This window comes from Strix aluco, chromosome 2 (assembly GCF_031877795.1).
Source record: "Strix aluco isolate bStrAlu1 chromosome 2, bStrAlu1.hap1, whole genome shotgun sequence".
NCBI lineage: Eukaryota > Metazoa > Chordata > Aves > Strigiformes > Strigidae > Strix > Strix aluco.
The window spans coordinates 73,344,039-73,358,979 of record NC_133932.1 but is presented as its reverse complement, the minus strand read 5'-3'; the positions used below and the strand labels follow the sequence as shown (position 1 = coordinate 73,358,979).

Below are 14,941 nucleotides of genomic sequence, written 5' to 3'. Positions count from 1 at the left end.
ATGTCCTCAAAATATCTATGCATAGTTTATCTCTGTGAATTTAAAAGCTTGTGCTGTTTCTAAACATGGAAAAATGTTCCCACAGAGTACTAAAATACCTGTCACAGTATTGGATTCCATCTAAAAGCCTGGATTGTAAAAAGAGATAAAATTATATTTGTGTACAAATAAGAATATTGAAAGTTCTTGACCCATATCTCACAAGCTGACTGAATTCTGTGTGCCTATAACAAGCAGCTAATAACATTAAATTATTTCAGAACCTTGATGTTTCAACAAAAATAATTATTGAGTACTTCATAATTTGCTGACATCACATAATGACAAAGATAATGGACGTAGATTTATATATGGTAGTAAGAAGTTCTGTTAAATGCATGTCATAGACATAAACCTTTTAAAAGAAAATATTATGAACCGCTAATATCTTCACTAATACTTATACATTGAAACCCTTTTAGGGAAATGCCTGTTAGAATAATAGACCTCTTAAATTAATACAAACAGCCTATCTTTAAAATAAACATTTTAAAGAAGTAAGTATGCAACACATTAGTTTATGCTAATGGCACTATGCAGGAACTTTGAATTATCTAATTAAGGTGCAAATTGTCACATGGATAGATTTAAAATAATTCCTTTGTATTCACTGATTAATTAAATATAACTGTGTGCTTTCAGTGCCTAGAAAAATATATTTAGTTGGTCTTGACTATTTTTTATTCTGCTCATAGGACTTGTATGAATGTAGTCCAGCCTGCCCCACGCTCAAAAGCGACTGTGACCCTCCTGCTGTTTTTTCCTTCTGTGGTTCTGCAGCTGTTAAATTCTTTCCACTCAACTCAGACATTCATGGCACCCTTTTTCTCCTTATCCACATCTTAATATTCTTTGCAACCATTTAATCTTCAGCAGAAGAACGTGGAATGAGTCTTCCTAAAGCTAGATTTCCTAGTCAGACTGAAGGCAGTTAATACTGGTGGCATCTGAGAGCAAACAGAAAATCCTATGCAAGCGTGCATGTAAAATCCTTTTACGTATGTTAATCACTGGATCTTACTTTGCTTTTTTTCTTAGACCAACATTTAACATCATCAGTTTTAGCAGAATTACTCCTACTCTACTCCACAGTAAATGAGAGCAGAATCTGGTCCAGTATGCCAATGCGACAGCCTTAGTCCATCTTGAAAAATGTTGCTTGTGTACATTTTGTCTAACTATTACAGAATTCAGAGCCAGGAGAATCCCTGTTACCCAGACTGATACTACCCACAGGATTCAGAGGGCACAAGGAAGCTCCCACAGAAGAGCATAGAGATAGAGATGATCTTCCAGAGAAGCTATTTTACCTGTATGGTTTAAAAAGGTCCTAAAATACATCCCCATAATCCCAATGAACCTTGTCTTAGCTACTAGGGAGCATTGTGGGAAGGATGTTATGTATTTCCATTACTCTTTGGCTGAGTCAATGTTGCACAGAAGAGAAAAAACAAAAGCAAGGAAGAAATAAAGCATAATCTAGGTGGAACATCAAATTCAATCCTAATTCCCTTTAATGTCAAATTTTACATTTTACTCTGTTTTTGCTATCTCTTCTGTAATATATGTGTATCTTGGTATATTTCCAAATGAGCTGGGAAGTGCTTTCTTGGCAAACAATGAGCCAATGAAGTAGCAACCCCTCCAGGAGACCAAGTGGGAAAGTGTATAAGCCCACTTTGGTATTTCAACTCAGTATCACATCACATTTCTGAAAAGGCCTTGTGTATTTTTCAGAAAAAGTCTTAAGTCACTTTGCTTTACACAACCTGTTTTCAGTTATTTCAGGCATCTGATTCCAGGCTTACAATCACTGGGACAGGAGCTGGGCCTAAGCATGTGCTTCTATGAATACCATTTCAAAGTCTTATAAGTTCACCCCCTTGTAGTATCATGCCCACCACTGTGCCTACAGATCTGTAGACCAGCAGTCATGATCTTGTCCTGTGCCCCTTGAAGGTTGACTTTCTATCTTGACCTACTCAAAGTTGGCCTGTTGGTAAGGTCCAGCAGCACCTTTCCTGGAAACCAAGTGCATAATACTGTGATAATCACCAAAACTCTTGCCTTGTAGTGTGATCTTAAAGAAAGGGATGCATAAGATATCTTCTAATTTCTTATAGTCTGAGTAGTGAGATGTAGCTTCAGACTCGCAGAGCAGTTTTTTTCTCTGTGGAGGGACAGCAAAAATTTACCCATCTGTTCCATCACCTTTTGACTCCGGCTCCCAGGCATTCCTTTATTCTGGTCTCTGTTAATAAAAAAAAAAAAAAAAAAAAAAAAAAGAAAAAGAAGGAAAAAAAGAGGGTACCTTTTGATTTTCTGTGATTTCAGACCTTTTAGTTTTGCAGGAGAACTTTAAATTCAATGCCCTATTTTCACATGGCTACATCTGTGGAGAAGGGAAACTAGCTTCATTACACACCAGTTTTACCTCATCTCTGTGTTATACAGAATCAAATTAGCAGGTTGATAAAGTAAATTAAATTTGTTCTACAGTCCATGTATTCTGTGTACAGTGAAGCATATTACTGCTCTGTGTGCATGTTTGTGGAGTGCCCAAGCATGAAAAGCCCGTTAGCTATGGAGAAGGCCTACCTGTCAAGAGGTAAGTACAAACATTTACAGAGTTAGAGGCAAATGTTCATGCAATAGGGCTGCTTGTCTGATTGATGCTAGCATATTTCTGAGATAATATGTTATTTTTGTCAATTTCTTAAATAAATATATTTTTACATTCTTTATCAAGGGAATGGGAACATCAGCTTCAAGTAAGATGATGCAAAACCATTGTAATGCAAATCTTTAGCAGATGTTGTGAATTCATTTTTTATTTGCATAGCTGAATCCACTAATCCCAAGAGCTGAACTATAATTTATATTCTATTTATTATTCTGCTGCTACGTTGTCTGAGATGAGGAAGCCCCTGCTTAATTACATGAAGTATATGAATAAATATTCTAGGATTAAGACACACATATCTTTGTTATTTCTTCCCTCCAGAAATTGAAATTCAGATGTCTAGAAAAGATTAAGGGTGACAAAACCTAATGCAAAAGCATAAAATTCAGGAAAGAAAAAAAAAATCCTTCCAAGTCATTTGTCTATCACCCATCACAAAGTAGTATCTTTATCTGAGAAATTTATTTTACTTTTTATTCAGCCTAAGTTAAAATATCCCAAATGGCCACTTCTTACGCCAGGGTATTCTGATCCAGTGGATTTCATAGCCCTGATCCTCCCTCAAAAGTCTGTACTGAACTCCACATGGGGCCAGTGGCCAACCCACATGCAGGTCACTGTAAAATTTTTCTCTGGGTATTTTCTGAGTCTTTTACACTTCTATTGCTTAGTCCTTAATTTTGGTCTTTTTTATCCCAGTTACATACCATTATGTGACTCTAAGTATATTTTCCTTTTTCCATAGACATGTTAAAGCATACTATGTATATGCCTATATCTCTTTATATAGGAAGGGAATTTTTAATTGTTGAAGTATAAAATCAGAATGTTTCACCAGTTGAAAAGTTTCTGGCTTCCAGTGGCATATACAAAGACATTATGGTAAAACTATGGTACCTGGTCAGTTTGTTGTAAGGTCACTTTTAGCATTATCACCTTCCACATTTCTTTCTGTCAGCAAATGTCTATGTGCCAGATGATTAACTCAGAGAGAGTAAAACTGTTTTTTTTTTTCTCCCTGAATTCCTATAGGTCTGCAGGTCTAGCCATTTAGTCCTGTGTTGCTTGATATCAATTAAGTTATTTAACACTGGTATAGTAGGCACATAATCTAAAGTTTTGTATATACTTCATTGTTTCAAATCTATCAGGCAAATTGCACTTCATGCTCACCTCTACACCAATGTAAATTATTTCTGTAAGTCTGTATGAAGCAGCGTCAGTGTAAAATGTATTTCATATAAAGGTGAATCTTACAGTCTTCTTATACTATATTTTTGTAGTCCTATAAAAGAAGCACAAAATGCAGTCTGTTTGTCTGCTGTAATCTGTTATTTATAAAGGCAGCTTTTTCTTCTCCACATCCAAAGATTTATTCTCTCCAAAATTTTGAATGCATGCTTTGGTTGTTAATATTTATGCTGTATAATGAGAAATTTATGTCATATATATTGTACAGGGATTGGCAGAATCACTTTTCTTTTCTTTTCTTGGAAACTATAATAATCTATTTCCCCTTTTCTAATTATCTGGAATTTCCCATGTTCCTCATATTTCAAAAATAATTAGGTTATTCCTTCAAGAAAAAAAAGAATATAACACAGGGAAGTGGAATGAGTATGTATCATTTATATACATATAACATCAATCAAAATTCCATCCTATTTGCTGCTGACTGCTTTTATAAGGTTTCTATTACTTGAAAAATTTCCAGACATCCTTTTTTATTCTTTTTTAAAAAATAGGTTTCTTTCTTCAGTAGATAGGTCCTCTAGATATTATAGCTCTCACTTGAGAGATTTTTCAAATACAAACCATGCCTAATCCACTCTCTCCATCCTCCCGAAATCCAAACAAACAAAACTAAAAATCCCAAGTTATGAGCACATAGTGACAAGTTTTGCAAACAAAGTCCATCTCTTTCACATACTTCACAGACATAATAATACATCAATCTGTTACTGGTTGTCAAAGGAAGAAAAGAGGAAGTTTAGAAAGGGAAAAAAGAGAATTTAGCAAGAATTGTGCAAGACAGCACAACCTGGTTTTATTCCTTTGTGATGACAATTTTTAAGTTTCTTCTAGCAGAAATACAAGATACAAGTTAATTTTGATTGCTGCCTTTTATTCACTACCATTTGAATAGATCTTACTAAATCATGCCATTTTACCTTGGCAAACAGAATACATTGTAGTAAACGAAAGAAAAAGAAAATGAAACTGCAACATAATGAATTACAATGGCAGGACTGATTATTTTTCCGTGCATAAACTGTGTTTGGATATTTAAAACTTAAAATATTACTTAGCACTCCTATAAAGCAGTTGCATGCCAGCCATACATCATTTTTATTTTTTAAATAACAAGACAAAGGTATGGAAAGAAGGAGTTGCGTTCAGGAAATATTTGAATTCTGATGTTAGAAGCTGTCCTCTTCCTGAGAACGGTGGACTGCAATCAGTAACTACCTCTGTCATTTTCGCTCTTTCTTATCTAAGCAAGAGAGGGACCTGAAAAAAAGAAAAGCAAAAAAACAGACAAACAAAAAAAGTAGTTCTGAGGCTTCAGCTCAGAGACATCTGTGTGGTTTAAGCTGTTGATTTGGAGCTGCTTGTTTTTGTGCCCTTTGTACTTGCTGTGTTGTTTCCGTTAGTGTCTTCTATCATGTTGATGTGCTATTGAAATTGAGTGTGTGGTGTTTATTCCAATGCTTAAAGATTTGCTGTGCATACAAAACTGGGAGTACAGCCCTACAGACTATTTGTGCACACTCCGTGTAAATCAAATAACATGCTGAGCCTTAGAATACTGTGGGTTACTGTGCCATAACCCAAACTGGAGAATATTCTGTCTCAGAGAAAAACAGCCTGCTGGATCTTGTCAGCTGTGCACTAAGGGAAGTGAGGGAGAAAATGATCAGATAACATGCTTATCTGTGAAGACCCAAGAGAACTTAGTTTTCCATATTCACAAGTTACCTGAAGATATTGGCAGGAGTATCTAGTCCAAACAAACAAAAAATCTCCCTGATAAAGAGCATCATTCAGAAGCAAAGGAAGAGAGGTCAGAGCACAGCTTCTGCAATACCAGAGGATCCTGGCCAGTCTGTACATGCTCATAGTGCTAGTCTGTTTAGACAAAAGGTCTTCTGTTTAGGTGTGTAAAAATGACAAGTTAGGACAAGGACGGTGCTAAGGACAAAGCTGGGGAAAACAGAGCTTCTCTCACACTAATTTCCTGTGGAGGGGTGTTGGGGAGAGCCCCCCTGATGGTAGTGTTCCCTGTCTCAACTTGTAACTGGAAGAAGTCTTGCATTTATTTCCTAATCAACACTACACTAGTCTTGACATGGCAGTGGAGGGGGTTGATTCAATTTAATCCTTTAAACCTCCTGGTTTTGTCTTTTGGTTTGGATGCCTTACTGAATAAGTTGCTGTGGCTAGGCCATGAAATATTGGTTTTTATCAGCTTTTTGACTTGGCTAGGAGAGAGATTCACTTTGTCTCATATTAGATGTCTATGCTGGAGTCAAGAGCATAGACTATCTTTATACTCAATGGGAAGACAAGGGGGATCTTACAGTGCACAATTCATCTGACCTGTTTTAAACATCAGTATTACAATAGGGTATATAACACCTGAATTATGTCTTCTACTGACTCTTAAGAAAGTCTAGACAACTAACTCATTAATCCCTGTTTAGCTGAAGTGTATTTCACCTGTTTAAAGACATTTTTTAGCAAGGTAGCACTGAGTTTGCTCACTGGATTCCTCAGGATCCTCTCTAAAGCCTTACAAATATACTCTGCATTAGTTACTTGGGGCAAAATATATGACCTGTCAGTGAGAAAAAGCCTGGTATTTAATTGGGTTTGTTCATTCACTTCAGAGTGAACTAAGGCTGCAGCGGTAGGGGAAGAGTTCTCTGGTAAAGGAAAGTTTCAAAGACTCTCCAGATTACATTTCCCCAGAAGCAAGCCCTGTTGTTTGCAAGTAACTCAACTTTACCTATACAAATCTGCACCATAAATTCAGTATTTTTTATTACTATTTTCTGTGATACAGTAAGTTTGAAAAATAATAAGTTCCTTTGCTATTCTTGAGACCATGAAAAGGTTAAATTTAAGAGGACGTTAAATTATTGTGTCTACATGGTAACACAAGCTCAGTTCACAGTGGAAAGTATCTGATACACTAAAGATATGTCATTCTGCATTTTGATAATAATGTCTCACATATAAGTTTTTATTTCTTTATATCTTAGTTTATTGTCAACTTTGTTTTGCTTTCTTTTTAACATAGTTTTTTACTGAGGGTAATAGAAAGTTTAAAAAAAAAAAAAATCCCTAAGGCAAACCTATAGTGTTTGGTTATCTCCCCAAAAGGAAAAAAAAATAATGAAGAAAGTTCAAATATTTTAACTCATTTAAAATTAAGTACAAAAGGTCAAATAAGCTTACGATTAGACCACGTCTTTTGTCCAGGACAAATTTGGGCTGCCACCAACAGGTGTGGTCTGCTCATTCCCACTTAGCCATTCCCATCTTTTCCCTGGTGTTAACACTGGTATTTGCACAGCTGGGCTGAGAATCAAATCAGGGAACCATTCTGGCTGCAAAACAGCTACAGATTTGGTGTTGGTTTTGTTTAAGCAGCCTTATACAAGATAAAAATGATTGATCTGAGATAACAGATGATGACTCCAGGCCTAAAGGTGCTTAGATAGCCAGTATATTTGAACAAGATAGATAGGAGGAATAAGGAAGTTCTGTTAGTCCCTCTGTTAATTACTCTGCAGATGAGTAAGTCAATCAGACAAGTAGGCCTAAATGTGAAATTCCTCTCAGCCACCCAGGATGCGAGCATCCAGCCTGAGCTTCTCTTCTGGGTCCATCTATGGTCAGTAGAGAAAGGCACCTCCAGAGGGCAATCTCTTCTCATTTTAACAAAACTATCTAGGATGCATAGAACAAATCACCCTAAGGAAATACCTATCTTCACAGACTGTCTTGAGAACCATATGACTAACTCAAGTTAGGAGTGTAGCTTTTCAGTGTCTAGCATAGGAAAAGGTAGATCATCTTCCAAATGACTTGCTGTGTTCACAGAGGAAGTTTGTGGCAGAATTAAATTTCTATAGTTAGCTCTTCCTCTGCTACCACAACCATTAGCCCGTCCTCTTTCCCTAAGATAGAGCTTGCTTTAATGGATAGAAGGGAATTGTGAACTCTGATTAGACTTCCAGGATAATGTGGTGGAATTTCAGAAACTTTTAAAGCTCGGGGAAAACAGTGGATCATTTTTGTCTGGCCTCCTGTATAATGCAGATTGTAAAGAATGTTTGGTTATCCTTGTTTTGAGACCTATGATTTTCATGGATCTAAAGTAAATCTTATCCGAACTTAGAATTTCAGCCTTTTAAATTTTAATTTGGCTCTGTTTCAGGAATGAAATACATTTCTTTGGCTTTCTGCTGTGAGTGAGTTTCAGGCTGACCACTTTCACAGTTACTTCATGCATTGTGAGTCAATGCTGAATCATCTTCGTTTCAGTCAGCAGTTGCTAAGCTTTCCAGCAGTTGTCTCTCTAACACCTCTGATGCTCCATGATTTCTAAGAATCCAGTTGATACAAGTATGGAAACGAGGTGGTCCCAGCCTTAATAGCAGTCCATAAAACAGATGTCTTCGTGACCATACAGCTAGTTGAGCTATTGGGAAAGTAGAGCCACTGTTTTCTACTGCTAATCTGGAGCGTTAACCTAAGAGGATCTCTGGTGAAATTTTGGCCCCCTCCAACCAGCATTCCTCCAAACAGTTCCTGGGCACAATTTGGAAATTAAGACAGTCTAGTGACCAGTCCCAGAAAGCAACTTAGATGTGGCTACACTCTGTTGGAAGGTGACAGAGTTCAACAGAACATAGCAGAATACTTAATAGATAGGCTGGGGTTTTGCCAGATGGTTTATATGCCAGAGAAATAATCCCTCTCACATTTCATTTTCTAGTATAGACTTAGCCATGGAGGCTGAGCAGGACTGCTACCAGACCAGAGAACATTTTCAGACTGCAGGATCTGAGATACCCAAGGATCTGTGCAGCTCCAGGAAACTAGAAGTGTAGGTGAAATTTGACCTTAAAGCAGTTTGCCCGCAGATGTTGCTCCAGAGTTCCTACAGGTCCTGGGACCATTGATGTCCCTGGAGTCATTCCAGCCCTACAGCTTTGTCTGCCATGGTCTGTGTGAGTGGTCCCAGGACAGCACAGTTTTGGGATGCACCAGAGCTGTAGGTGAATTCAGCTGCTAAGGAACAAAATAAATAAAATGTCAGGAAACATAGCATGCGAATTTCAAAACTTACCTGTTTCATTGGGAATTTAATCAGAAGTGACACAGTCTTTCCTTTTCAAAACCTGTTTTTTCATAATGAAAAAGCATTCCAGCTCATTACATTCAGTCAGATCTAGACTGAGGAATACCTTCAAGAAAGTATAGTAATAATATGAAGCATCAAGATGTATAAAATTTATCAGTTTCTTTAGTAATATGTTATAATAAGGCCACAGTTAAAATTTGAATTTTATACTTTATTTGACTTTGTATGACTTAAGTTTCCTACATTAGTTCTTTTATCTGGTACATCAAAGAGCCCTTTAATATCTAACATTTTCTGTCTTTGAAGGTACTCGATGCTGTAATCATCTCCTCTTGATCTTCTTTCCAATAGTGTAAACTGATCAAATTCTTTAAAGTCTCTTTGCTGTAACACTTTTTGTTCAAAATGAAGAAAAAATTATTTCAGACTGATGGAAAACATTTCTATCAATGTCACTTTCTTATGAATTACTCCTTAATAGGCATATGTCATATGACATACTGAAATGATATTTTCCTCCTTTCAGTGACCCAATTCAGTACCAGTGAAATCGGTTGGTGAGGCTTTGCATTCTTTTTGCATTGATTTTCAGTGAGGCATCCAAAGAACTGACAGGAAGCAAATCTGTGTTTTAGGCATCACTTGTCCCACACTGTTATTAACCAAGGCCATGTCTAATAATATACAAGATTTAAAGTGAATTGTCTTCTTGTTTTCTTCACCCTTAGCAGAATCCTAAGCTTCCAGTTCTGATATCAAAGATTTGAGAGTCAAAGGAAAACTGAAAATTTCTGCAAAGATGTCAACCAGGCGAACATTAGAGTAACTCTGCTTCTGCTGATTTTTCTAGGTATAAAGATTTGGCTGATACTGCAGCAGGAGAGAAGAAGAAGTTGTCTGCCAAGGAACGATGTCGTCTTGTTCTTCAGCAGTGTAAATTACAAGGCTGGCAGGTTTGTGATCTACAAAGCAATTAAAATATCATTCTTTAAACAAGCCAGCTGAGTCATTTCCATTGTGGCAAGCCACCAGATCCTATGCAGCAGTGTATTCTTTTGACATTTTATATATGCTTTGGGATAGAATCAAACTGATTTTCTGAGTTTTCTAGCATATGAGTAGCTGTGATCATTGTGTCAAAAAAATCAGTGTATTCTTGTGGGAAGGAAAAAATTTCAATTAAGCATGTACACTGTGTAAATTTGCATCCAGGTTTTTAAAGATATCTGGTGTACACATTTTAGTGCTTGAATGGTTTCTGAATTACAAAAAAACCCTGCACATTTTCTTTATGTAAAATCCTATACTAAATGCTATATTGTCATAATAGGGGAGACCCAAAACAACTACTTAGGCCTTCCTATCTAGTCAATGCCTTTGCAGGTGCCAATGTGGATCCGGAGATAGACCAAAGTACCTAGGGTTGCTGTACATCAAGTAAAGTAAAAAAAAGGCCAGACACTGAACAGGAAACTGCCAACTTCTTATCCCATTTCCTTACCCTATTAATATCCTAGTTAATCCTCACCAGCATGAGGATTGCAAGGTGGATGTCTCCATTTGTTCAGAGTACTCAGTCAACTCCTTTGGGTAGCTTTGTAATTGAGCAGGACTGATTTTTTTAACATAAGCAATTTCTAAAGAAAATGGGGTTTCCTTGCACACTATATAATCTATTGTACAGAAAGGAAACTTCTGTGACTTAATGTGTAGGGCATTCTCCCAGGTGGTGTAAGCTTCAAATTCAGGTCTTTTCCCAGCCTAGGAGGACTGAAATCTATTCCACAAGATAGTATGCAGACCAGTTTCAGGGACAGGTATGAAGTTCAGGGACTAGGCAGTGGTTAGGAAACTCCTCTAGGTTTCTTTGGGAATATTAGTTTAAAGGATGGGGTTAACATAGGTCTTCTAATTCATGTATGAGCTCTAAGCATTAAGATGCCCAGAAAAAGTTTCTGCAACTGTTTATGAAGGACTACATTGGACTTCTTGCTATGGGTGTTTCTCAGTGGCCCAGATTCCTTAGCTGTAGGCCCCACAATAGGTTGTGAGAACACATGCATGACTGCCTTCACTTGGACACTTAAGAAGATTTTTCTTTGGTGAAAATACTGTCCCCTTTTAGTCACTAAAGTAAGTAGCAGGCATGTATAGTCCCACTCCCTCAATACCAAAGAGCCAAAAGATGGACCCTGAAAAAGATAACAATATTAAAATAGACTTGCTTTCTCTACTCAGGTTTCTTAAGTCAGCTCTGGGGTATATTCTGCATCCTTGCCACAAGGATCCCTATAAAAAACAATCATTAATATCTAGAAGCTGTACCTTCACTTACAAGTGCCTGGAGCTGAGAGTACCACTAACCTTCAGAACTTATGTGGGACTACAAGCCTGACATTGGGCAAAAGCTGTGTAACAGTAATTGCATATTGTGCTCCAGTCATGAAACACAGAGCAGGATGCCTATGGAGTTTATTTCCCCAGCAGCCAGTAACAGTATTAGAGCACAAAAAAAAGCAATTGGCTGTCAGTGAAAGCCTACAGCTCAAGACTAGTGGTTCTGTAGTGATTGGCATTTGAAAACAAGCCTGAAACCTTGAAATACAAAAATGTAAAAAGGAAATTGCAAAACAGAATCCCTCTATCATGCAGAGGACTGAAGCTTGTGATCTCAAATAGATTTTAGAGGTTCTGACTCCAGAATCTCATTAACACCAGGAGAAGTCAGGTGTGCAAAACTACAGCAGTGCATAATGCATTGTCCTTCAAACCAGAAAGAAACAAAACTCTTAAGAAATGCTGATAAGCTAAATGGAATAGGAGGGTTTGGGAGTGAGAGTTATATCATTGTCACTCAGTGACTAAGAAGCACATGGCAACAGACAAAGCTGAAAGGAACAAGGTCTGAAAAAATGAGTGACCTTCTCCTTACACCTTTTTCAAGACACAGAGAGCTATGACAAACAAATGGAAAGATGATAATCATGGAAGAAAAATCTAGGAGAAAATTCACTCTAAGTCAAGACAATTTCTTACAGAGAAATGCCCAGTGAATACAAGCTTGACACCAATGTTTTGTATAGGTGATACAAAACCATATACACAACTATCAGCAGTAGTGACTAATGTATGTGTCACATAATCTCTTTCTCTCAATTATCTTTTTGATTCATTTGACTGATCATGAAAGTTGAACTTTAAATAACAATCTAAATGAGGAAGCTTATACAATCTGCAGTTGTCATGGGTGCCCTCCTCTATGCTTTTACAGCAGAAGACTGAAAAAAGAAGAAAATAATATTAAAAGGGAGAAGGAGGGGGAAGAAAAGGAAGGAAAAAAGGGAATTAGGAACCCAGGATAATGTCAACTAGCAAAGCCAGAGGAAAGGAGTCATCTGTAGTACATCACTAAAAATCATCCAAGAAGTAGGGGGTTACACATATAACCAGTTTATTCAGCCACTGTTGCCAGCAGTAACTACCTCAAATGAGTCACTGCTGGAACTGAAAATCTATTTGATGCAGGGGTTCATGAATAAGTCAAAAAATGTCTTCCCCAACACTGTTACCTGCATTTCCCTGAAAAGCTGTTGCACATTCAGGTAGAAAAATTGACAAAAAAAAATTAGATAGCTAAAATATCCTCATCAAAGATGGTGAAGTTTAGGAGAAAGCAACGCACATCTGAAATCAACCTCCTGCTTATATGTCATCATCAGAGGATGAGGTTGCCAATAAACTCCCCAGCAGAGGGGGGAAAAACAGAGATCTGGACTTTATAGCTGGATGATACTTTATTTAACTTCCTTCTGATAATGTACCTCACCATACCATTTTGTGAAAGATGATATTAACTTGGGAGAGGGAAAGGTAAATCTATGTTCTGAAGTGAGAGCCCAAAACCGATTAAAGGAAATGGTTTCTTTGTATTTATTTCCTGCTTGACAAGAAAGAAAATTTATCTTTTCTTTCTCATGTAAGTTGTGTTTGCAGAGTGTTTTATTAACCAACAAAACAACAAACCCAGAGTCTACTCACAGAACACGTTCTTTCTCCTCTTGTAAATACTGCAGTCTGTTTAAAAATTGAGGAGAAGTGCAGAAGATCCAATACCAGAATTCAATTTTGGTTTATTTTCTACTGTTCAGTAGAGCATAAGAGCAGACACTATCAGCTAGCCAACGTCTGGTGCTTGATTCAGCAGCTTCTGTGTTAGAAGAAAGTATTTATTAGGGAAGTGTTGATAGGTTTATGAAATGTTGCTGTTGCTTGGGTAAGCTGAGCTGGAGATAACTAAACTAGGACAATAAAATAGCTGTTTCATTGAAGCTGGCATACCATGCAGTTTCAGTCATGCACTTAGCTTAACTACTGGAATTATAGAAGTACAGAGCTGCTAATGAAAGGCAGTTTTTGCATTCCTGACTCTGTGCACAGACTAGATAAGGTATTCTTTCAGCTTAAATATATACTTGATCATGACAAGCTTAGCTACTTGCTGTGACTTTTAAGCACACCCAATGTAAGAGAAAATCAGAGTTCTAAATCAAAACAAACCATTCCTACTCCAGACAGAGTGAAAGTAATAGACTTGTTTAACCCCTGGAGGAGTCAGTGAGAGTTTTGCTATTAATGTTAGAAGGAGCAAGATGATGTGTAGTAACTTTAGAGTTAAATTGAATGGAAGTACTGGCTGCATGTAAAGCAGAAGAATCTCCTGCCCTCCAGAACATCTGAAGGCCTTTACATTAGGAAACCCACATCTTCAGTGCTGTGTTTATTTATTGTCATGAAGTGATGTATTAGCTAAGCAAAGCCTACAATCCCAACAGCATGACTAGATTGCAAACATTATCATGCTTTGGGAGAAGTACAGGACACAAACAGTCCTTGGCTTTTTTAGCTGAAAAGGAAACTTTCATTTGTTTGGATTATCATTCCTCACACTGTTAAGCTTGCAAATATAAATTCAATAAAGGAGAGTTCGCTCATAGCTTACTGAGCTTTCTCATCAAAACTTGGAACTTTACATTTTGTTTAGCTAAGGTCAGCAGTCTGCAATTAACCCTTCTCAGTTACTTCAGATGGAGCTTGCTGAAATGTAAACAACTTGTATCATATCGGAAGTAAAACAAAACATCAATTTAATTTGGTCTTGCTATACAATACAACTGTTAAATACAAGCACTGCAAAGACCAGACTTCACTAAAAGTGAATCTTGACTGCTAGAAATGCTTGTCTAGTTAAAAGATAGCAACTCTTAAAAATGTCTAATAAAAGCTTTATCTTAGTTTATCTTTCCAATTTTTAGCCTGCTGCTTCTAATCCACAATGTTTCCTTCTTATCAGTAGCCTTGAATTCTGAACACAAGAGATCACTCATTTTGGAAATAGTAAGACAGGAAAGTTTGAATGCGGTGATCCAAACAGTCATCAGGTATGAAGTAAGCAGTACAGGGAAGTCAGTCAGAATGTTTTTATGAAGCTCCAAATCAGCATCAGGTAGTTGCCTGAGATATTGTGTTAGTGCCAGTTCACATTTTTAAAACTACAGACACTGCTAAAGTTGTTTCAGGAGTCTGCAGTGTTTCTGAAGAAATGGTCTGTGCCAGTGTGGAGCTGTATTACTAAACTTCCACTCAAAAAAGATGTCAAAGCAGAGAATAAGCCCTCAATAAAGAGAAATACCAGAAGCCCATCTAGAGATTTTTAATTTAGTGCTTCTAGAACTGTAGAAGGAAAATGAAGTCTGATCCAGAGTTCTTACCAGTGATGAAGAGAACCATATTTCATTATTGATCTCCAGGTGTTTCATTTATTGGATTTGATACAGCTGTCTTTA

The 14,941-nt window shown here is 37.1% G+C and overlaps 1 protein-coding gene across 3 annotated transcripts in view; it reads left to right on the top strand.

Annotated features, from left to right (window-relative positions):
* Positions 1-14,941, top strand: part of MYO16 (myosin XVI) — a 402,721-nt gene that overhangs the window by 323,393 nt on the left and 64,387 nt on the right. For all 3 annotated transcript variants that reach the window (XM_074815323.1, XM_074815322.1, XM_074815321.1), the window contains exon 28: positions 9,949-10,051. In XM_074815323.1, the coding sequence (XP_074671424.1) occupies positions 9,949-10,051 (103 nt within the window). The remainder of the gene's footprint in view (positions 1-9,948; positions 10,052-14,941) is intronic.